General features: G+C 48.9%; 1 protein-coding gene across 5 annotated transcripts in view; it reads right to left on the bottom strand.

Moving 5' to 3' along the window:
* Nucleotides 1–23,483, bottom strand: part of LOC147012353 (spectrin beta chain, non-erythrocytic 1-like) — a 330,873-nt gene that overhangs the window by 129,716 nt on the left and 177,674 nt on the right. For all 5 annotated transcript variants that reach the window (XM_085856438.1, XM_085856436.1, XM_085856437.1 and 2 more), the window contains one exon: nt 1–51. This exon is cut by the window's left edge and continues 123 nt beyond it. In XM_085856438.1, coding sequence (XP_085712564.1) covers nt 1–51 — 51 coding nt within the window. The remainder of the gene's footprint in view (nt 52–23,483) is intronic.

Here is a 23,483-nt window from a genome sequence, read left to right on the forward strand (position 1 = left end):
ATCCACATTCTCCAGAGAGTGGATGCGCATTTTTCCCCGGGTAGGCTTGGGCTGTAAATTTTGAGACACAATGTTTGGGAGTGAAAGTGTAATGTCGATAACATGAATAAAAAGAAAATGGAAACAAGAGCAAAAGAATCCCCTTTACCACAACGTTAAACTGACACTTCAAGCTCGGATATACTTTAACAAATAAGACACTAAGTCAGCCAATGGTGCTGTCCGATGCTGTTGATATTAATTCTGATATCACCAATGTCCAAAGTAGGAAATTCAATGCCCTGTGTTAAATAGCACATAACAGGAAAACAGAAGTTAAAAACACACTAAACCCATATTGCATATGGCAGCACGCAATATTTTCACAGCCTACGACGACTGCTTTAATGCTCCAATTTACTATTTTTTTGTATACAGGTATTTTAGCGAGGCTCATGAAAGAGCTAATATGCAGAGCATATTATGAAGGGAGCAGGAGATAAGAGGGGGTGTGGGAGGGAAGCACAACAGTAGAGAACAGGGACATCAGGAGATCTGTGTAAGTGAGAGGGACGGGGCAGGGTACACGGGTTAAACGATATTGACACTTCAGGGACTTTTACAAAGCAAAACAGGGAATTTGAAGGAGGTGGGCTTGGGGTGGATCAACGGGGGCATAAAAGATTATGGTTTTGGATGGGGGAAGATATCAAATGGTAGTGAACAGCTATTTTATAGACCTGGAGGGTAGAATGGGATTGAAGGTGCGCAGGAGTTTGTTCCAGAGGTGGGAAAAAAGAAGAATGAAAGAGTGAAGGTAAGCATAATTCTTGACCTTGATATTTGCATCAGAAGGGGGTTACTGGCAGACCTTGAGCGCCTTGCGGATATATTAGGGTGGCAGAGTACAAACAGAACAGGGGGTGCAAGGGCAGAGAGGACTCGGAGGAAGATAGAAAGACCACTGACCTGCATGCCGTGAGAGATTGAAAGACCCAAAGACTCGACTTCATCACAGGAGATAGCAATGATCCGAAAAGCCTTGGTTTCTACATCTTGAAACCGAGCAAGGTGTGAGGCAGGATCACCAGCCCAGAGGGGAGTGCAGTACTCCATTAAGCTGTGTATGAAAGCTTTGAATGTGGTAAATCCCTGAGGTGTGTCAAGGAGGGACTCTGCACGATGGAGGATGCCCAATCAGTGACTGTTTTTGGAGGCCAGCTTAGAAATGTGGCTTTTCCAGGAAAGGTCATGGTAGATAGTGAGACCCAAAAGCTTGAGACAGAACTTCTTCAAGAAAATTGTTGAGAAAGTAGTTGGGGGTGGGGGGGGAGCATTCCACATGGTCTTTTCAAGCAGAGAGTGAAGAGGCTGCTGCCTGCCAATCTGAGGGATCAGATATGATACGGGAGAGGGTGGAGTCATCAGAAAAAAGACAAAGAGGATTTTCCAAAGAGTCAAAAATCATGGATGAAAATTATAAAAAGCACAGGACCCAGAACTTGAGCAAATGAAAGGATGAATAGAACAGAGAGAGGGTGTGCAAGAGCAGCAGAGTAGGTTTTTTGGACATGTGGGCCTATACCGTCTGGACTAGTTGCAGTGTCAGAATTGAGGTTTGACAGCAAACTCTCCTCCTTGTCGTGAAAAAAGGACAGCATCCAGGAGCAGCTGGATGTGACTGGGGAAGATGGCTACAGAAAGCGATGGGTTTGGGACAAAAGATTTTGAAGCCTTTTCACAGGGAGGAGATGGAGGAGGAACATACACCAGAGACAGACGTAACCAGACGCCACCAAGAGGAGGAGGAGGGAGACAGGTTTGAGAGTTCAGTCTTGAGATGAGAAAGATGTTGTTTGCTGACTCTCATGAGGATAGACACACACTTGTTCTGAGCTTTGTGGAAGGAACTGTGATTGTCTTCAGTTGGATTTGCCATCCAAGAGGTGAACACAAGTTGTTTCAGGGCAACTGCCTCACCACAAGCTTCAATGTACCATGGGTGGGAGGAAGGAGATGATAACTGAAGATGAGATTGGATAAAAGAGAGAAAGAGAGAGAAAAAGAGAGAGAAAAAGAGAGAAAAAGAGAGAGAGAAAGAGAGAGAGAAAGAGAGAGAAAAAGAGAGAGAGAAAGAGAGAGAGAAAGAGAGAGAGAAAGAGAGAGAGAAAGAGAGAGAAAAAGAGAGAGAGAAAGAGAGAGAAAAAGAGAGAGAGAAAGAGAGAGAGAAAAAGAGAGAGAAAAGAGAGAGAGAAAAAGAGAGAGAGAGAAAAAGAGAGAGAGAAAAGAGAGAGAGAAAAGAGAGAAGAGAGAGAAAAGAGAGAAGAGAGAGAAAGAGAGAGAAAAAGAGAGAGAGAAAGAGAGAGAGAAAGAGAGAGAGAAAGAGAGAGAGAAAGAGAGAGAGAAAGAGAGAGAGAAAGAGAGAGGGAAAGAGAGAGAGAAAGAGAGAGAGAAAGAGAGAGAGAAAGAGAGAGAGAGAAAGAGAGAGAGAGAAAGAGAGAGAGAAAGAGAGAGAGAGAAGAGAGAGAGAGAGAGAGAGAGAGAGAGAGAGAGAGAGAGAGAGAGAGAGAGAGAGAGAGAGAGAGAGAGAGAGAGAGAAAGAAAGAGAGAGAGAAAGAGAGAGAAAGAGAGAGAAAGAGAGAGAGAAAGAGAGAGAGAAAGAGAGAGAGAAAGAGAAAAAGAGAGAGAGAGAGAAAGAGAGAGAGAAAGAGAGAGAGAAAGAGAGAGAGAAAGAGAGAGAGAAAGAGAGAGAGAAAGAGAAAAAGAGAGAGAAAAGGAGAGAGAAAAAGAGAGAGAAAAAGAGAGAGAAAAGAGAGAGAAAAAGAGAGAGAAAAAGAGAGAGAAAAAGAGAGAGAAAAGAGAGAGAGAAAAAGAGAGAGAAAAAGAGAGAGAAAAAGAGAGAGAAAAAGAGAGAGAAAAGAGAGAGAAAAAGAGAGAGAGAAAGAGAGAGAGAAAGAGAGAGAGAAAGAGAGAGAGAGAAAGAGAGAGAGAAAGAGAGAGAGAAAGAGAGAGAGAAAGAGAGAGAGAGAGGGTCAGAAAGAGAGACAGGAGTGGGAGAGAGGGGTCAGAAAGAGGGACAGGGTGGGAGAGAGGGGTCAGAAAGAGGGACAGGGGTGGGAGAGAGAATTCAGAAAGAGGGACAGGGGTGGGAGAGAGGGGTCAGAAAGAGGGACAGGGGTGGGAGAGAGGGGTCAGAAAGAGGGACAGGGGTGGGAGAGAGGGGTCAGAAAGAGGGATACGGGTGGGAGAAAGGGGTCAGAAAGAGGGATAGGGGTGGGAGAGAGGGGGTAGGGTTAGGAGGGAGACAGGCAAGGGATTCCGGCAGATATGACACTCAGTTTATTGTCCATCCGAAAGACAACACGCACAGTGATGAATCACCCAGCCTGTGAAACACCGGGAGGACAGTTTTGAGCTGCGTTGGGATTCAAATCCAGACTACACAGAGTGAGCATGCGTACCTCTCGTCTTTCCTGCTGTGATGTGGCAATTCTTTACTTCAGAACTGAAAGGACTTTACTTTACTTCAGAACTTTTCTTCACTTTTCTCATTATGATCATATAATTTATTTTGCCTTCCTTCAGAGGCATCTTGAAGGAGGAACGTTTCTGTTAAGCAAATTATGTCTGATTTGTCAGTGGCAACCTGTATGAAGATATCTCAGGTTTAGAGCCAAGGCCCCGGATGTTTAAGGTCCACACGGTTTTGGAAGAGGGGGGGGGGAGGAGGCTTTGGGTACAGTATTTGGGAGGGGAGGGGGAGGATAAGATGAGGGAGGAGAGGGGGAAGTAGGGAGAGATGTTGGCAGTGTATAGGTATGAGTTAGGGAGAGCTGTTGACAGTGCATCGGAGATTGCAGAAGAGCAAGGGGAGAAGGCAAGATGATGAGGAGGAGGACAAAATGCTAGGTGGTGATGGGATGAGGCAACGAGCAGAGTAATAAGAGAGAAAACAGAGGAAAGTTGAAGATTGGAGGAAGTGGAAGAATGAGTTGGAAGAGGACGGTGGGGGGGGAGGAGGCTGCATTGTGGATGTGAGAGGTGGCAGGTTTGAGAAGGTGGAGTGAGAGGAGGAGATTTGAGAGGTAATGGTGATTGGGGGGGGCAGAGAATTGAGGGAGAAAGGTGTGGGGGTAACTTTTGAGAAAGGTGAGGGGAAGCTTGGAGGGGGAAGAGATGAAGTTTGCTTTGAGGAGGGAACAGGTGACTGATTTGAGACGGAGGAGTTGGAAGGAAGCTTTGAGAAGGAGGGGAGATGATGAGAGAAGGCACGGTCATTGGGAACAAGGGAGAGGGTGGGGAGAGGGGAAGGATGAGACTGGGTAATGGTATGGTAAAGATGGGGAATTTGGGGAGGAACAAGATTTGAGGGGATGTGAAGAGGAAGAGGTGTGATGAGAGGAAAGAAAGAGCATGAGAGAGATGTTGAGGAATGTACTTATTGAGAGAGTGAGATATATGTAAGGTTGGAATGGAGCTCACAGATGTTTGAACACCCCATAGTTTGGGACACCAGAGGAGGAGCTGTTAGTACAGCAGAGGACAGTGGAGAGGTGCTAAGAGAGGAGGTAGGAAGAGGTGCAAGATGGGAGGGGTAGGGAGGAGGGGGTATAACAGGGGATGAATTAGGAAGAGTTCAATGTAAGGAGGTTGGGTGAATTGGCACAGAAGTTGGACAAAAAGAACGATTGATGGAATACAAGCATGCATTGCAAATTGAGTTTCTTGAGATATGTTTAAAAAATGATTGAGGATGGGATAATGGCGAGTTAAGAAAATGGAGAAAGGTGGGGCTGTAAGAATTGGAATTTTTTTTAGATGCAGAAGGAAAGAAAGATTGAATTGAACTTGAACTCAACATGTTGAAGAGGAAGAAAAGCAGTGTATTATGATAGAATGGAGAAATCCACATGGAAGAAAGAGGAAGTTGAAACATTTTAAAGTACCGTTTTATTTATTTTTATTGTTTTAAGGTGAATTAAGAGAGGGTTAGAGTAAAGGAGAAAGGTTGAAGAAAATATCATGAAGGTATATGGTGAATACCTTCATGATCGAAGTTGGAATGGAAATGTGGTTTGGCAAAATGGAGGAGGAGGAAGAGCAAGATGAGGTGGAGGAAGTCACATGGTTATGAGAGGTGTAAGGTGAGAAGGGAAAAAGGTTTTATTCATTTATTTATTTTTATTTTAAGACATTAAACAGAGGGTATAATTGGGAGGAATTGAAATAATGGAAAAGCGATCATGGTGAAAAGAAAAAGCAAAATGTAATAAAGAGAAAGGACAATAAGCATGCGTGTCAAGCCAGCATGGTCATATTAATCACCGTCCAGAGAGTCAAATAATGTGTGAATTGGACAAATGAACACTTTTTTTTTTAGCAGTCAGAACTGCTGCTCAGGTCAATTCCGCATTTTAAATTTTGAAATTCAGCTCAGGGGAAGAGATTCTCGACCTTATCACATTTCAGCTGTAAAGCTGATAAACGTCCAGAAAGTTGTGTTTGCACATTATTTGATATACTCTGGATTGTGGTCATCTCCGGACGTGTCTGGATGGTGTACGGTGGTTGTCTCCAGATGTGTCTGGGCAGTGTTTGTGTATGGACGTGTCCGGGCGGCGTTTGCCTCTGCACGGTGTTCGATTCCGGATGTGTCTGGGTGGTGGTTATAGTATGACCGGTAGAAAATGTATTTCGGACATTGTTTTGTTTCCATCTTCACTACGCAGAATCATTTTGATGACACAGTATGAACCGTAATTAATGCTCGACTGCACGTCTGCCTTACCTTCCCCTCAGCTTATGCTTACCTTCTCTGAAACCCATCCCACTCTATCCCAATACAATTCTCTCGATGTTGAAGCATTACAGCTGAAATGTGATAAGCTTTAGAAGCTCCTAACCTGAACCGAATTTCAAAATTTAAACTGCGGAATTGAACTTAGTAGTAGTTAGCACTGCTAAAAAAATATATTTATTTTCCCAATCGTACATTGTTTTATACTCAGGACATCTCTGGTCATCTCCGGACAGTGTTTAATATGACCAAGACAGCTGTTCATTTTCAACCGTTTCGTAGGTGTGCTTGCTTGAGTGCTAAATATTGGTCAGTGGAATCAATTACAAAGGACTCGATTCCAGCCACGGAATCAAAAGGAATCGAGCAGTGAACCAAAATCGACGTCATTCTGAGTAATTCCTACTTCATAGAAGGAACTGTTTCTTCGGGAAAAATTGTTTTCGTCCTTGTTGGGCATGTACTGGTTCCACATGGCTTGGTAATGTATCAATGGAAAAGGAACACATCTCTGGGGCATCCCATTTGCAATATAGCAGCAAAAGCAAACCACTTGCAAACTAAACATGCCGCAAGGGCATGTTCCTCTGAAATGAATAGCAAATAATTTAGAGTTGGCCAGAAAAGCATGTTGATTGCTTTGCTGATGGAAGGATAGGCAATACATCGACTGATAAAGTTTTGACAAAATGTCATTCAAAAAGTCCAGAAGTGCAGTTTAGAACTATTTTGGGAAGGTTAAAGAAGACGGTCCGAAAGATGAATGCTCATTTTGTTCAATAGACATTGCTCATCACTGTAATACGTCCAATATGCTAAAACATTTGAAAACCAAACATCAGAGAGAGTAGCTATTAGTGATGGTTGAGAATGTGGATTCAAAGAAACTAAAGTCTGCAACAGTCACAAGTTCGCTTTCGCAATCGACGACTGAAAGCAGTTTCACCCCGGTAATGCCCTGGAACACTGCCTTCCCTTCCCCTCCACTTATGCTGCCTTCCCTTCCCCCACACCTCCTTCCTCACTTCCCCACCCTCATCGCTCTTCGTCCCTCCTCGCTCCTCCTCACTTTCCCCCCTCCCCCACCGCTCTCAGTCTCCTCCCTCTTTATCTCCCCCCCCCCAACCCCTCTCTTAGTATTCCCATCAGTCAAGAGATGGGTGGTATTTGCTAGTTCTTAAGAAAAGACACATTTCGTATACAGCCTGTGGCTGCTGGTTGCATCATCGCTGCTGGCGTGGCTGTGCCGCTGATGCAGTGCCTCCTGTTTCCAGTAAGCTGGTACACTCGGAAGGATGACAGGCTGAATTAACCCACTTGGTGTTATTTAACGGCATGCCCGGAGCTTGAATTCAAGACCCTAAGATCTGAAGGGAGCCACCTTAACTGTTAAGCCAACACTAGGCTTGTGAAAAACTGTTGGATCTTTACCATCCTTCAACTATTGCAGGCAGACATGACACCCGGCTTAATGTCCATCTGAGGGATGGCACATTTTGTGTTAAAACGCCCTGCCTGTGTCGCACCAAAATGTATTTCCACTGGAGTGCATCATTACCTCTGCCACCGAAGGTAAAGGAGGTAATGTTTTCACCCCTTTCTGTCTGTTTGTCCATTTGTTACTTGCGGAATCGAAGCTTTTTCAAGTACATTGGTTAGTTGATTTTGTTATTCTGTCTGTTTGTCGCCTACAGGTCACAATTTTAAACAGATCTTCATGAAACTTCATCACATGGTAGAGTTTGTCATAAGCAAGAAGCCTATTGTTTTTGAGGTCAAAAGGTCAACATTGGCCAAAGGTCAACAACTTAGATGAGATTTCTAAAATCCACAATTTTCATCTGATTGACTTGAAATTTGAAGAGAATTTGCATATCAGGTCACTGAATTAAACCACCAATGATTTTTGAGGTCAACATCGGCCGAATTTCTAAAATTGTCATTTTTCATCCGATTGACTTGGAATTTTAAAGAGGATTTATATTTCAGATCACTGAATTCAACCACCAATTATTTTTGAAGTCAAATTTGTTTTATGGATTTTGCAAGTGTCATGCTCTGCATGATGTCGTCTTCTTGTTTGTCTGTGTGCAGGATATCTCAAAAAGTTGTGAACGGATCCGGATGAAATTTTGGGGTCAGGTTTGGTGTGCGACAAGGATGAACTGGTTTGATTTTGGTGAAGATCCGGTTCCGAATCCGGCTACTATAATTTTTGATTTTGCTAAGTGATTCTTCACCATTGAGAGACAGGGCCAAAAATGATATATTTCACAATATCTCAAAAAGTTGTGGACAGATTCGGATGAATCTTGGTGGTCATGTTTGGTGTGTGACAAGGAAGAATCGATTCAATTTTGGTGAAGATCCAAATCCAGATCCGGATCTGATAATTTTTTAAGTGATTCTTCACCATTGAGAGGTGGGGCCAAAAACAGGTGCTGTATTGCATGCTATTTCAAAAATGTTTTGCTCCCGATATGTTCTCATGGGTCAGGCATTATGTGGCAGAGGTATGCGCTCTACCGAGTGCCCTTCTAGTTGACACAGCAAAACAGTTCATGGTGTTTCAAAACAAAGATTATGTCTGTGGACAATCTATTCTGATGTTCGAGTGTCTACCCTTTGTGATATTGTTGATTGAATGTGTGACCCAAAGCTGATTATCTCCACCACCGAAGGTGGATGGGGGTTATGTTTACACCCCTGTCTCTCTATCTGTCTGTTTGTCTCTGAACAGTATATCTTCAGAAGTTATGGATGGATTCGGATGAAACATGGTGGCCAGGTTGGGTGTGTAATGAGGATGACATGATTAAATTTTGGGAAAGATCGAAATCCGGATCTGAGAATTTTTTAATCTCTGAAGTCATTCTTCACCATTGAGAGGTGGGGTCAAAAACGATATATAGCATAATACTTCAAATCATTGTGGACGAGTTATGACAGAACTTGGTGGATAAGTTGGGTAGGTGACAAGAACAAACCGATTCGATTTTGGTTCAGGTCCGGATCCAGATGTGGCCTTTTAGTGGAATAGAAAACGTAAACTGTTCTACCTGGCATAAGTATGTGCTCTTATCGAGTGCTGATCTATTTCTCTTCTGTGTTAATTCTCTTTGGAACAAACCTTTACGCTGGGTACTCAAATATACATAGGAATAGGATTTCAAAAAAAAAGCCTCATGCAACACTTTCACATGGAGCAATCAAATGAACAATTTTATCGGTTAAATTCCTGATGGAGTTTGAGGTTAATGCAAAACTGTCATCTTGGTGAATTGTCAGCACATGGCAGTGCATCTCTGAAGATGTTCTACTTTGATTTATGATGAGAAGCAAGCTATCCCATCAGATTTTGGTTGAGAGGAGAAAATATCACATTGTATCTTACAAAAGGAGTAGACCAGTCTGTACACGGACTTTGGCTAAATTTCTTCTCAGGGCTACTGTTTAACTACCATTACCTTCACTGCTCCAGCATCATGGTGCAGAGGTAGCAAACTTTCCTATGAAACAGTCTCATCTGGGTTGATTCTCAGCCTGACTATAAACCATCAAATTGGTGCTCCACATGCAGGACTACATCAAACAGTATGCCCTCCCTTGGATAGACATTGAGCTGGGGACACATCTGCTTGTATTTGGTGGTATATGCTAAGGATCATACGGTATCTTTCAATGAAGAGTCAGTAAAGTAGGGTCAATGCCAAAGATTCCTACCCTAACCTACAAGGGGCACTGCATCAGTAGCATAACCGCAGCCCTGAGAGAATGGTGCACACCTGCAGGCCAAACTCAGGATTGACTCACAGTATGCAGACGCATGAATGAACTACCTTCAGTAGGTGGGAGTGCGAATATTTATTTTTGTTTTAAACTAGCTGGAGTACCCAGCAATGCCCAGGTGAAAATGAACATTAACAAATTTGAAATGAGGGCAAACATAATTGAAAAGTAATTACATCGAAAGAAGAATCCATCACATATGTCAAATCATAGTAATTTTAGACATCTTCATGACCTCAGTGTATTATTGCAGTGCTTTAGGATACACAATATGTGCAGTTTGACATTTGAGGCTCAGATTAAGAAGCTCTTTGGATTTCCCCAACTATGTCCCATATTTGCTCCCCTCCCCCTTCAACCACAAGTCCTGATCCTCCCCCTCCCAACCCTAAGATGTCAATCCCCTCTCCACTCCAAGCCTACAAACGCCCTCCTTACTGCCGCCCACCACAACTCCTCAAACTGCCACCCCCACTGCCCACAGGAACTCCTCACCTTCCCCTCCCAATTTTGTCCCATATTTCTTCCCCAAACTCCAAGTCCTCACCCTCCTACTCCCAACCCTTTAAGGCATCAATCCCCTCCCCACTCCAAGTCTTCAAACCCCCTCTGTACCTTCCTCACCCCACCACAACTCATCAACACCCTCCTCCCATAGAAAGTCCTCACCCCCTGAAAAGCTTCAACCTCCCCTCACACCTTTGTCCCATATTCCCCCCCCCCCACCAAGTCCTCACCCTCACCCTCTCAACCCTAAGGTGTCAATTCCTCCTCATTCCAAACCTTCAAACCCTCTTCCCACTCTACCACAACTCAACCTCCCTCACCCACACAGAAAGTCCTCACCCCCTCTCCAAAGCCTCAACCTCTCCCTAAAAACACTGTCCCATCTCTGCTCTCCCCCTCCCCACTCCAACCCCAACTCTGCCCTCTCCCCCTCACACTCCCACACTCATAAAAGCAAATGGGCATTCCCACATCAAAACAGCAGAATAGTTAACACTTTTCCCTCCCCTATCATACTATCAAGGACTTCACAGAAACTGCAATCAAAACAACTCCGTCAAACCACGATCAAAATAGTCATGGCCCATCATGTTCACCTGTCCAACTCACAATACCGCGAGATATGTGGAAATCCCATGGAATTGAAAAATCCATTTTCACTCATCACCCCTAGTTTTTGAGATACATGAAAACATGTACGTACATGTATACATATAGCCCTAGACCCAAAAATATCTAAATATTTCAGTAATACACTGCATAAGTAGGTGTTTTAGACTAATTTAGGGATGCTGAACTCAAATTAAAACCTTGGCAAGCCGATGACGCTATTTGCGTCATCCAAAAAACTCCGTAGGTCAAACATGTGCATTGTGTGGCTAGGAACGCCAGTAGCTTACTGGAGGTGAGAGAGGGTGGTTAGTGCTGCTCTACAATTATCTAGTAGGATGATACTTTTATATAAAGTAGCTGGGTTATCCTATAGAAGAATCATTTCATGGGAATGCTGGGGTATTTATTCCCATTGGCCACTCAGTTCATTTGAAGGAGTCATATGACAATATGGAGCTCCTTCTGGAAGCTGTCAAGTACCAGAAGCACCAGTGGAGCCTCTGTGCGGACCTCAAGGTCATTAGGCTCCTTATGGGTATGTAGGCGGGCTTCACGAACAGTTCTTTGTCTCTGGGACAGTCGGGCTGTGTCCAAGTTCTACACGCAGAAGGACTGGGGGTCTAGGAGCACTTTCGTGCCTGGGGAACACAGTGTCCAAGAAAATCCTCTGGTGGACATGAACAAGGTGCTTCTTCCCCCTCTTCATATCAAGCTTGGCCGCATGAAGAATTTCGTGAAGGCCATGGACAAGAATGGCGCTGCCTTTCAACACCTGTGCACTCTGTTCCCAGGTCTCAGTTCTGCTAAGCTCAAGGAGGGCATCTTCATCAGACCTCAGATCAGGGAGGTGCTGAAGGATGAGGTATTCGAGGAGAAGCTCACCTTGAAGGAACTGAGAGCATGGGAAGCATTTAAGTCAGTCTGCCATGGCTTCCTTGGTAACACACGGGCACGAGATTACCAAATGCGTGTTGAGAAGTTGTTGCAGGCTTATCAGGATATGGGGTGCCAAATGTCTCTCAAGATTCATTCTACACTCCCACCTAAACTTCTTCCCCCCGAACCTCGGAGCAGTAAGTGACGAACATGGGGAAAGGTTCCACCAAGATATTACTAAGATGGAGAGCAACTACCAAGGCAAGTGCAACCCCAGCATGATGGGGGGACTTCTGCTGGATGCTCCTGCGCGACATTCCGAAGACAAGGTACACCAGATCCTCCAAAAAAACTCACTTCTGACTGTCTGTAGGACATATGTGTATATATGCTTATATCCAAGTTATAGTAATATTTAGTTCTGTCCGTGTTCTGTGTCTATGTTTTGTTTCGTTCTGTAATATGCCATTTAAATACATGAAATAAACACATTATATTATAAATATATGCATTATAATAAAAAAATGGGATATGTGAAAGCAAAAAACTAGAGGTGATAGAGCAAAACTGTTTAGAAATTTGAATTCGGCATATCAAAATTAGTCAGAAACACCTATTCACATGCATGCCTCAGAATTTTTTTTTTGTAAACCAGTGTTATCTTCTTCCTGATGCATATATACTGTTACGGCTGTGGAAATTCGCAAACCACCATTCAGGTCCCGTAGGTGAGATATCTCTTAAGTACATGTGTAGTTAGCCCCAAACCCGTTGTTTTTGAACCAACCACGTCTCAACCCCCACCCTGACAACAACCACCACCATCTTCACCACTACCCCCGCTGACGAACGCCATCCTCCAATTTTCACACTACGACGGTTTCTGTGTTGGAAACCGTCGAGAACGCAAGGAGGGAAAGAAGAAGGCACAACGATGGCGCATGGATTTTTCCCGTCTGACTTCCCCGCGCTTTGGAGTGGCGGAAGAGCGATAAAGGTCAAAGGTGAGAAAAGGTGGGGGCCTCTTTTTGGGGGAATAATGCTCTGGCTCCAAGCCAAAAAACTGACTCCCTCGGCCCCCGGAAGGAGCGGGGTGGAGGGAAAGCGTGAGGGCACGCCCCCTTCGAGAAGCTTCTCCAAGAAGCTCGAAGGGAGGCGGGGCCAAACATGGGGCAGAGTGAAGGGCGGAGCCCTGGGCTATTAAAGTCGGACACGGGCGGAGCGCTGTTGGTTGGTGCTCTGGCTCTCTTCGTCCTCTTCCTGTCTTCCGGCTCGCTCGTCCTCTTCTCTTCGTGGTGGCCGCTGGCCTGGTCTTTTGTGGGGCGGTCCCGAGACCCCGCTGGCGGGATGGAGCGTCTTCCATTCCCCACACCGCGACCTCGAGCAACAACGTTCCCCCCCCCCTTCTATCCGCGCTGGGATAGCGCCGGAAACTCCATCCGTGGCGTCGAGCGGCCAACACGTGCCGGCGCGAGGCACGCGGGAGAGGACTTGCCTACCACGCCAGGGCACGGAGTCGCGGCCAGGCACGACCACGTTGACGGACGTAGCAGAGGGACTCGACGGCCCAAAGGGAAGTCACCATTTCTTTTCGGGGTTGTTTTTGCATGGATCTTGTGGCGCCGTGTCTTGTAAAGTAGAACTGTGTAAGTGTTGCCGTGTGTACGCGTATTCGGTTGTAACTGCATCGTTGTTTCTTTTGTTTTCTTGATAAAGGTGCATTCTGACTGTTTGGCTGTATATGTGTGCTTTCTGTGTGTCACGTAATAAATGTGCATTGTGTGAACTGTTTTCCCGTTTCGCTTCGTCTTTTCTTTATTGACTCTCCATCCTGCTTCACATAAAGGGTTCGTAGTGGGCTTACTACGCCCGATAATTAATCGGAACCGGCGAGACTGACGATAACACCACTCGGTTACCCCGATTGCACGTAACGGACCGCTTAAGCGGTTCGTGTCCGGAGTGGGCCTGCGGCGAGGTACGATCACCCGGTCGACCATCCGCGCAGGTACTTAGGTTGATCGAATTTGGCGAGCAACCCTATCCTGCGCGAGTGGGCAATTGGCACGGTCGTGGTGGAGTTAAACCCCCACCCGTGACTGTCTCCCGGCATTGTTCCGAGAGGGTCACAAAAGAATTGTCGGTTCCAGTGGGCGAGGCAGCCGCCATTCGAGTCGAGCGGCCGATCGCACGCCGGCTGGTGCAAATTCGCAACACTGCTGTCCGGGAGTGGGATTCAAATCCCTCCCGCCTCCAAGCTAAATTCACGGGGAATTGGTCCAGGGGTGAGAGGAGCGACCCCCGATTCCCTCCAAATTACGAGCAGGCCAAATTAACTCCTTACGAGAAATAAGATGGAGTCTCAAGGCGAGCGGGAGCCGGGGGTAGTAGGAATGGATGTAGAATTGTTAGAATCCATGGTCCAGGATGGAGACCCCGGGCAGGAAATGTTGGTTGTGCAGGAACACGAACTCCCCCAACTGAACCCAGAGCCCGAAATAGGTGCGGCGGCGGTGTATGACACCTCCCTCCCCCTCTCCACCAAAACCCTTCCCCGATCCCTGCCCAAACGGCTCACCCAAGCGCACCCGACATGGCCCAGCTATTCGCCATGCTGGCTAAGATGAATACGGATGCGCAACAAATGAATGCGAATATAAACAACAAAATGGATACGAATACGCAACAAATGAACGAAATGAAGGCGAATTTTAAAGAAGAAATGAGAGAAATGCGGGGTGAAACGCAGAACATGGGCCGAAGCCTGCAGGCGGGCATGAAGGCAATAGCAGTGGAGCTCGTAATGGCGATGCCACGTGTGGGAATGAACGAGCTCGGGGTGAGTGCAACGGCTGTCAGGCCCGCGGTGAAGGCGGGAACAAAAAAAATAATTCGGGGGATGTGTTGGGCGAGAAGCGTGGAGGTGACGGAAGAAGTGACGGTGACCGAGAGGGAAAAACTAAGTGGGGAGACAAAAACGTGTGAGACGAGACACGAGGTGACGACGGAAAGGAGAAAAGAAATAATAGTTGAGACAAGGGAGATAACAAGGGAAGAGGTGACTGAGTTGGCTAAGACATGGGAGATAGAGAGTGAATTGGATGGGGTTAGTGACGAACACACACACAGAGGTAGTGGAGGATAATGGGGGTGAGCTCGCCGAACGTGTAGGGACCCGGTGCGAGCAGTTGGATAGCCTCCTTCGGGAACGGAGGGAGCCGCTATGCTCCCTTGAAGCGAGTCACGACCAGGTGGGTTCGTTTGTGCTTTGCGGAGTTGAGGGGACGGGTGCTGTGGACAGGTGCACGGAGAGCTTGGGGGGTATAGAGGCCCCGGAACCCCTTGTGGTGGCACAAATCCCCAGTGTGGTTGTCCCGGTGTGTGTGGTGCAAGGGGTGAGTGCGCCCCCGTATGTGGAAGCGACCCCGTGTGTCAGTGGCGTGGAGGCAAGTGTGCCGGAGTGCGTGCTTCCCAGCGCGCCGTGTGTGAGTGAAACACCGCGGGTGAGTGCCCCATGCGTGTGTGAGTGAGGCACGGTGTGTGAGTAAGGCACGGTGCGTGAGTGAACGGCCGAGTGTGAGAGAGACCGTGTGTGTAAGGTCGCTGTGTGCAAGGGAGATGTCGGTTGGCATGCGTGAGCATGCAGCCGCGTCTCCCGGTGTGAATGTGAGTTTAATGGAATGCAGGCTGAGCGTCGTAACACGCAGGTGCGCGTGGTTTGAATGGCGACGACAACGACAATTGAGAGACAAAGGCCGAGTAGCAGCTGTAGCTATTGTGGGGACCGTGCCAGGTTCACCCAGAGGCCAGCGCGCGGTCAGTGCTGTGCAACGCACGAGGCCGCCACGTGCTCGCTTGCGGGAGTGAAGCCCGGTCCGGAAACGCCAGCGGTGGATGTTGCCGATCCCACAGACGGACAAAGGTTAGGCAGGATAACAGATTTGGACTGGACGGGTTCTCCACGCGAGCGTGTGTGTGAAGCTCCAACGGGCAGAGCACATGTGTTCACATGGGGAACCCCTCGAGACGTGGGGCTTGTGTTTTTTTATGCGCCGGGTGACGCCATGGCTGCGTGTATGGTTGGAATCCGGCAGCAGGGTGAATCCCTGCCGGATGGTACCGTCCAAGAGGGACGAGGGACGCGAACAGCTGCCATGACGTCACGCCACAGGTGCGCGGCTGTGAATTGCCACGCTGGTGCGCAGGTTGTGAGTTTCCGCACTGGTGCTGCGCATGTGGAAAAAAAAAAAGCAAGCCTCGCTTTCGGGTGAACAGAATTCCCGGGCAAGGGGTGGAAGACCCCCTGGCCAGGGCACAGGATGACACTAGTTAGGGGGATGGGTTAGTTTAGCTAGACCGGCTTCATGGGGCAGGGGTAAGTCCTCATGAGGCCCGTGGAATGGATTAGTTAGAGGGATTGTAGTTGAGATTTATGAATGGAAATAAGGATTTGGAGACAGAGACAGACTTTGGATGTGTAGAAGGGACGTAGTTTAGCTACGTAGGTTAAAAGGAGCATGCTACTAGTTTAAGGGATGACGTGGGAGCACGAGTCAGTTAGGGGAGGTAGTTAGAAGGATGGCAGAGTTCAGCGGTGTGTGTTGAAGAGTAGTGAGGTGAGTACATGTTGAGTGAGTGAGGCCAGCGGGTCTGTGTGTATGAAGCGAATGTGGAACACATGGTGCGATGAGTGATTGGGGGGAGGAGTGACTCCCGTCCAAGGGACCCCGGGGTCAGTGTAAAGTGAGTTAGCTGGGTTAGTTAAATTGACAAAATGGAAGTCGTTTTGCTGTTGGTGGGAGTGCAGGCTCGATACCCATTTGGAGGGGTGCAGGAGCCCTGTTGACGGGCTGGGAGCGTGGCTGCGAAAGGTGAGTATCGCTGAGTGGGTACCCCGAGCACCAGGCTAGTCGGCCGTAGTAGGCTAAGGGCCCATGGGGGGCCGGGATAGCGTAGTGGGCACGGGTGCGCCCGCATGGTGCGGGGGCCCGGGGCGCCATTAGCTGTGTGGGCAGTGTTGTGGGCACGGGTGACCGTCGGAAAGGGGGCCGGGGCGCCAGCCTGCCACGTGAGCGTTTCAGGGGAGTTGCCATGGGGGGCACTCCCCGGTGTTTAGGGAGCTGGTAGGCTCGGAGGCAGTGTAGTGCCCGGGGGTGCAATCGTCGGAGAATCGGCAGAGGGTCGTGCCTGCCAAGGGGGAGCCACGCGTCCCAGCCATGAGACCGTGTGAGGGCACGGAGAGAAAATTGGGGGGGGCGACGCCCGAAATTGTGAGGACACCAACACAGGCGACGGGAATCTGGGTTGTTGGAACCAATACTTTAAGCGCGAGGAGCTTGTTGAAAGCCCCGGGGTAGCTTAAGAGTTAATGGTTAGGGTAGATTAGGAAGTGTACCCCTCCGCACCATCCATCCCTTCGCTCTCGTTGTGGGCCGCTGGACCCACTTTGGGTTAAAGATCGCTGAAGTCTGGGGAGGCCATCCTGAGGCTTCGTTGGGCCTCGACACAGGACGCTAGCTCTCCCTTGTTCCCCTCCGGGAAGGGAACGTAGGGGTTGGGAGTAGGCTAGGTGACGAGATAGGTTAGCCGAACAAGGAAGATAAAGGGGGTTAGGGGACGAATTATTATATAGTGGGAGGTTTAGAAATAAAAAGGAAAAAAACAATTAATTAACTGGGGCTAAATTGGGTTTTACAAATTAAGGGAGTGGATATGTACAGTGACAGGCAAAGGCGATAGGTGGGAGGGAGACGGGTAGATAGGTCCGAGCCCGCCTTCTGAGTGGCCAGCACCACCGCACTCCCTCCACCAACCTCCATCTCAAGGCAAAAGGCTGACCAGCTTCATCTGCTGGCTGTGTTACTCCAAGGCCTGTGCCGGCCAACTTCATCGGCAGCTGTTGTTTTTACTGCAAGGCCTGTGCCGGCCAGTTTGTCTGCCGGCTGTGTTTGCCTGCAGCGGCCTTGTTCTGCAGGCTGTGTTTGCCTGCTCACCTTTACCATGCCATGCCCACTGCCCATGTTCACCAGCCCTGTTCAATTTTGCTTTGCCCCCCCCCCCCCCTTGTTCATTGCCATGTGCGCCAGGATCATCAAGCAACAGTTTGCAAGCTGCAAGAACTGTCCTGTTGGCAGCTACAACACGGGCCTACAGTGGCGGCCCGTGCACCGGTTTTCTTTTGACGTTTGTTTTGCTCCCTGCAGAGTCCATTGATCCTGGGCCATGTTTTAGTGTAAAATTTGTAAGTTAAGATGTACTGTAAATATGAGTGCGCCCCCGGCATGTCTCTCTCGCGCCGGCAATTTTATTTAAGTCGTCTGAGTGAGTGGGTTTGTTTAGTTAGTTACTCAGCCCTCAGGTTATTTATTTTGGGGACACGAATACCATGAATGTCGCACTTAGGGATCCGAAGGTAAAACATACTAAGGGAGAACTACACATGATGGCACACGAAAATTTGACGACTCGGGACGAGTCTGTAAAAAGGGGAGGGGGTAGTGTTACGGCTGTGGAAATTTGCAAACCACCATTCAGGTCCTGTAGGTGAGATATCTCTTAAGTACATGTGTAGTTAGCCCCAAACCCGTTGTTTAGAGGGAATTTATGTGATTCATTCGGGCTGCGACGCTTTGAGTTAGGCGTTTTTCTCTTCTATCTTTATTTTGAACCAACCACGTCTCAACCCCCACCCTCACAACAACCACCACGATCTTCGCCACTACCCCGGTGATGAATGCCATCCTCCAATTTTCAAACTACGACGGTTTCCGCGTTGGAAACCGTCGAGAACGCAAGGAGGGAAAGAAGAAGGCACAACGATGGTGCATTTTTCCCGTCTGACTTCCCCGCGCTTTGGAGTGGCGGAAGAGCGATGCAGGTCAAAGGTGAGAAAAGGTGGAGGCCTCTTTTTGGGGGAATAATGCTCTGGCACCAAGCCAAAAAAACTGACTTCCTCGGCCCCGGAAGGAGCGGGGTGGAGGGAAAGCGTGAGGGCACGCCCCCTTCGAGAAGCTTCTCCAAGAAGCTCGAAGGGAGGCGGGGCCGAACACGGGGGCGGAGTGAAGGGCGGAGCCCCGGGATATTAAAGTCAGGCACGGGCGGAGCGCTGTTGGTTGGTGCTCTGGCTCTCTTCGTCCTCTTCCTGTCTTCCGGCTCGCTCTTCCTCATCTCTTCGTGGTGGCCGCTGGCCTGGTCTTTTGTGGGGCGGTCCCGAGACCCCGCTGGCAGGACGGAGTGTCTTCCATTCCCCACACCGCGACCTCAAGCAGCAACGTTTCCCCCCCCCCCCCGCTTCTATTCGCGCTGGGATAGCGCTGGAAACTCCGTCCGTGGCGTCGAGCGGCCAGCACGTGCCGGCGCGAGGCACGCCGGAGAAGACTCGTCTACCACGCCAGGGCACGGAGTCGCGGCCAGGCGCGACCACGTCGAAGGACGTAGGAGAGGGACTCGACGGCCCAAAGGGAAGTCAACATTACTTTTCGGGGTTGTTTTTGTATGGATCTTGTGGCGACGTGTCTTGTAAAGTAGAACTGTGTCAGTGTTGCCGTGTGTACACGTATTCGGTTGTAACTCTGCATCGTTGTTTCTTTTGTTTTCTTGATATCGGTGCATTCTGACTGTTTAGCTGTATATGTGTGCTTTCCGTGTGTCGCGTAATAAATGTGCATTGTGTGAACTGTTTTCCCGTTTCGCTTCGTCTTTTCTTTATTGACTCTCCATCCTGCTTCACGTAAAGGGTTCGTAGTGAGCTTAATACGCCCGATAATTAATCGGAACCGTCGAGGCCGACGATAACACCGCTCGGTTATCCCGATAGCATGGAACGGACCGCTTAAGCGGTCCGTGTCCGGAGTCGGCCTGCGGTGAGGTACGATCGCCCGGTCGACCATCCGCGCAGGTACTTAGGTAGATCGAATTTTGCGAGCAACTCTCTCCTGCGTGGGTGGGCAATTGGCATGGTCGTGGTGGGGTTAAACCCCCACCCGTGACTGGCTCCCGGCGTTGTTCCGAGAGGGTCACGACAGAATTGTCCGTTCCGGTGGGCGAGGCGGCCGCCATTCGAGTCGAGCGGCCGATCGCATGCTGGCTGGCGCGAATTCGCAACAATACACATTGTAAAAAGTAAATAATGATGGTTTGATGAATATCCATTTTGCCATCTCTGAGAAAATTGGCAACACACGCACGCATGCACGCACACGTACGCAGGCACGCACGTACGCACGCACGCACGCGCACACGCACACACACACACGCACACACACACACACACACACACACACACACACATCTCCTTTACATATACTGTTTAGAAAAAAAACCAGAACAAAAATTTCATATATACAATATATTTTTGGCTGAAACACTCCCCGACACTTGCTGATGAATCTCTGAAAGTTTGCCGAAGATCCATTTGGCCATCTCTGAGAAAAATGGCAACACACAGACAAACATCTCTCTTGTAGTACAGATACATGGAATAGGGCTCACAAAAGAGAAATACAACAGATGGAAAAGGGGTCTCATCCTGACATCAGGGAAGTGCAAACTTGCATATAATATTGTTGCGAATTCGTGCCCGCCGGCATGCCGACGGCCACGTAACTCGAATCGCGGAACGTCGCCCACCGGACGGACAATTCTCTCGTGACCCTCTCGGACCAACGCCAGGAGCTAGTCACGGGTGGGCCTTTTGACCTCACCACAATCGTGCCAATCGGCCACCCGCGTAGGATAGGGTTGTTCGCCAAATTCGACCTACCTAAGTACCCACGCGGATGGTAAACCGGGCGATCGTACCTCGCCGCAGGTCGACTCCGGACACGAGCTGTTTGGGCGGCCCATTCCGTACTATCGGGATAACCGAGCGGTGTTATTGTTGACCTGGACGGTTCAGATTAATTACCGGGATGTTGCAGCCACTACTAACCCCTTATGTGAAGCAAGATGGAGGGTCAATAAAGAAAAGACGAAGCGAAACGGGCACAGTTCAACAAGCAAGCATTTTATTTCCCGGCACATGGAAAGCACGTATATACAGCCATACAGAATCAAAATGCACATAAAGCAAATGTAAGAGTTAAAACCAACCACGCGTACACACGGCAACACTTATACAGTTTTACTTCACAGACGGCGCCAACACACATTTACACAAAAGCAAAGGAAAGAAGCCACCCTCACAGACAAGGAGGCAGACAGGCCCGAAGGCCAAATGTGCGCGTGACCTGGAGGAGCGGCCAGGTCCGCGAGACCAGGGAGGTCTTACCCGCGTCCTCGTGACGCGTTGGCGGGCAAGCCGCAAAATGTGGCCGCACCGCTGTGCCCCGACTCTGTGCCCCTTGGCGGGTATCCTTGGCACGACGTTTGGGGTGGGGTGGGAATGGGGCCCCCTTTTGCACTATCTCAGCACGGGGGAAAGGGGGAATTGTTGATGCCCTGGGGGAGGGGAATGGCTGGCTGGCTTTGGTCCCGCGACGAGATGAGCGATCCCCCACACCGCAACCTCGTCGCCGACCGCCATCCTTCTTGCCTCGGACCCGAGCTCCCTTGCTCGCAGTTCCACCGTGCGCACTCGACTCCACTCCGCCAACGCACGCTCCTTGTCCCCCAGGAGCAACCTCTCGACGACACTCTCCAAGCAACTCCAAAACCCCACTCTTTTCAATTCGCCTTGCGCTCGCCTTTTTATAGGTGGCAGGAGCAGCCAATATGCAAATTTTAGGATCATAACGCGATTGGAGGCGGGGCCATGCCACCCCCCCCCCCGGTCAGCCATTGGTCGGGCAAAAATGGGCGTGAACCTCTCCTGATCCAAAAATTTGCATATACGGACTTCACATACACACGCTTGGAGGCGGGGCCAAGCCGCCCCGCGCTCGCCAATTGGACGGAGGAGAAGTGGGCGTGATGCGTTTCTGATCCGAATTTTCCCCTCGGAAAGGCCGCCATTCGCACTCGCGGCTCGGTGCATTCGGCAGCAATCGCCGAACGGGCCCGAAACAGCCCGACGTTCAGTGTTCACAGGTGGTGCGGGAATGGCCGTGGAAGCGATGATGTGGGATGAATTCATGAAGGTAAAGGCAAAGGTGGTGGAGGGTCTTCTGTGGTGAGGGTTGGCATTGTGGTTGTCTGCGGGTTGGAGTGTGGTTGTAGTTGGTGACGATGGCTGGCGTGGTGGTTAAGGTGGTTGTTGTGTGATTGTGGTTGAGACGTGGTTGGTTCAAAATAACGACAGAAAAGAAAAAATGGCTGACTCAAAGCGTCGCAGCCCGGATGAATCACACATAACTTCCCTCTATACAATGGGTTTGGGCTAACTACACATGTACCTATGAAGATATCTCACCTGAGGGCCCTTTATGGTGTAATGCGAATTTCCACAGCCGTAGCAATATAGAATGGGTCAAATAACATTTATGTGTGTATAAATTGAACTCAATTGTTTGTGTAAAAGTTTGGAGAAATCTAAAATAATCAAAGAACGGTATCAGGTCAGGTCAGGTATGGGAGCAGGCGCCGGAGCAGCGTGTCGCTGCATCCACTTTCCGCCGGTACTCCAGGGGCCTATGTCTACCCATCCCCAGGCAGATGCCTGGCCAATCCCCATCTCCTTGTGATGCCCATAAACCTGCTGCAAAGACGAAGCACATGGTCAGCCCATTGGCCTCCACTCACGAGGCTCCCTCGCTGAGAGAATTTGGTGATCAGGATAAGCGTCAGGAAGACGAATTACATGTCCATACAGCCACAGCTGACGCTCACGGACTATGCAGGAAACAAATCTCATTTGAGTCATCTCTCAGCAACTGCTCGTTGGACACAAAGTCTGACCAGCAAGAGCCAAGGATTCCACGAGGAGACCTGGTACCAAAGGAATTAAGTGTCCTTCTCAGATCCCTGGCCAGAGTCTGAGTCTCACATCCATAGAGCAAGATTAGAAGCATGAAGGACCTGAAGACCCAGACTTTCGTCATCCTGCACAGGTACCACCAGTACCACACCCCATGAGCCAGTAAATCCATGACTCCCCAAGCCCGACCCAGACATCCACTGACATTTGGCTCACAGCCAGCAGTCATAAATATCACTGCCAAGGAAAGTGAATCTCTCCATGACCACAACATCCCCACCACGAACAGGAACAGACAAGACAGCAGCATCCAATATGTCATTGAAAGCCTGGATCTTAGTTTTGACCCAGGAAACCCATAATCACAGTGGCTCCGACTCCTCATTCAGCACCTCGAGGGCCCCCAAAAGGATATCCAGAGTCTCCACAAAGATGACTGCATCATCTACGAAATCAAGGTCAGAGATCTTGACATTCCCAAACGATGTACCGCAGCTTGATCTCTCTGACATCCGACCCAGAATCCAGTCCATACATGTGCTGAAAAGTGTGGGGGACAGTACACACCCCTGACGAACTCCAGTAAAAACTGGAAATAAGTCTGAGATGGTAACACCACATCTCTCAGCACTCTCAGTACCAGAGTACAGTTCAGATATCAGATTGATCATTTTTGGTGGCACCCCAGAAACACCAAGAATCCTCCAGATGACATCGCGATTCACTGAATCGAACGCTTTACAGAGATCAACATAGGCTGCGAGCAGCCCCTGCCGAAACTCTCCTCTGCATTCGGTGAGGACTCAAATGGCAAGGATATGGTCAATCACTGACCTAGTTGGTGTGAAGCCTGACTGCTCTTGTCGCTGGTGCTCAAGCAGATGGTGGCGAACCCTATCAATAATTATCTGAGCAAAGACCTTGCCCGGCACTGAGAGCAGCGTCACTTCTCGGAAGTTGTTGCGGTTCTGGCAATCACTGTTCTCTTTCCAGAGAGAGACAACAAGGCCCCATCATCCAGTCAGTTGGGATGATGCCTGTGTCCCAGGCAGAGCACAGGACTGCATGCAA

The sequence above is a fragment of the Eptatretus burgeri genome, chromosome 15 (assembly GCF_056783735.1).
Source record: "Eptatretus burgeri isolate ZD-2024b chromosome 15, Ebu_testis_v1, whole genome shotgun sequence".
NCBI lineage: Eukaryota > Metazoa > Chordata > Myxini > Myxiniformes > Myxinidae > Eptatretus > Eptatretus burgeri.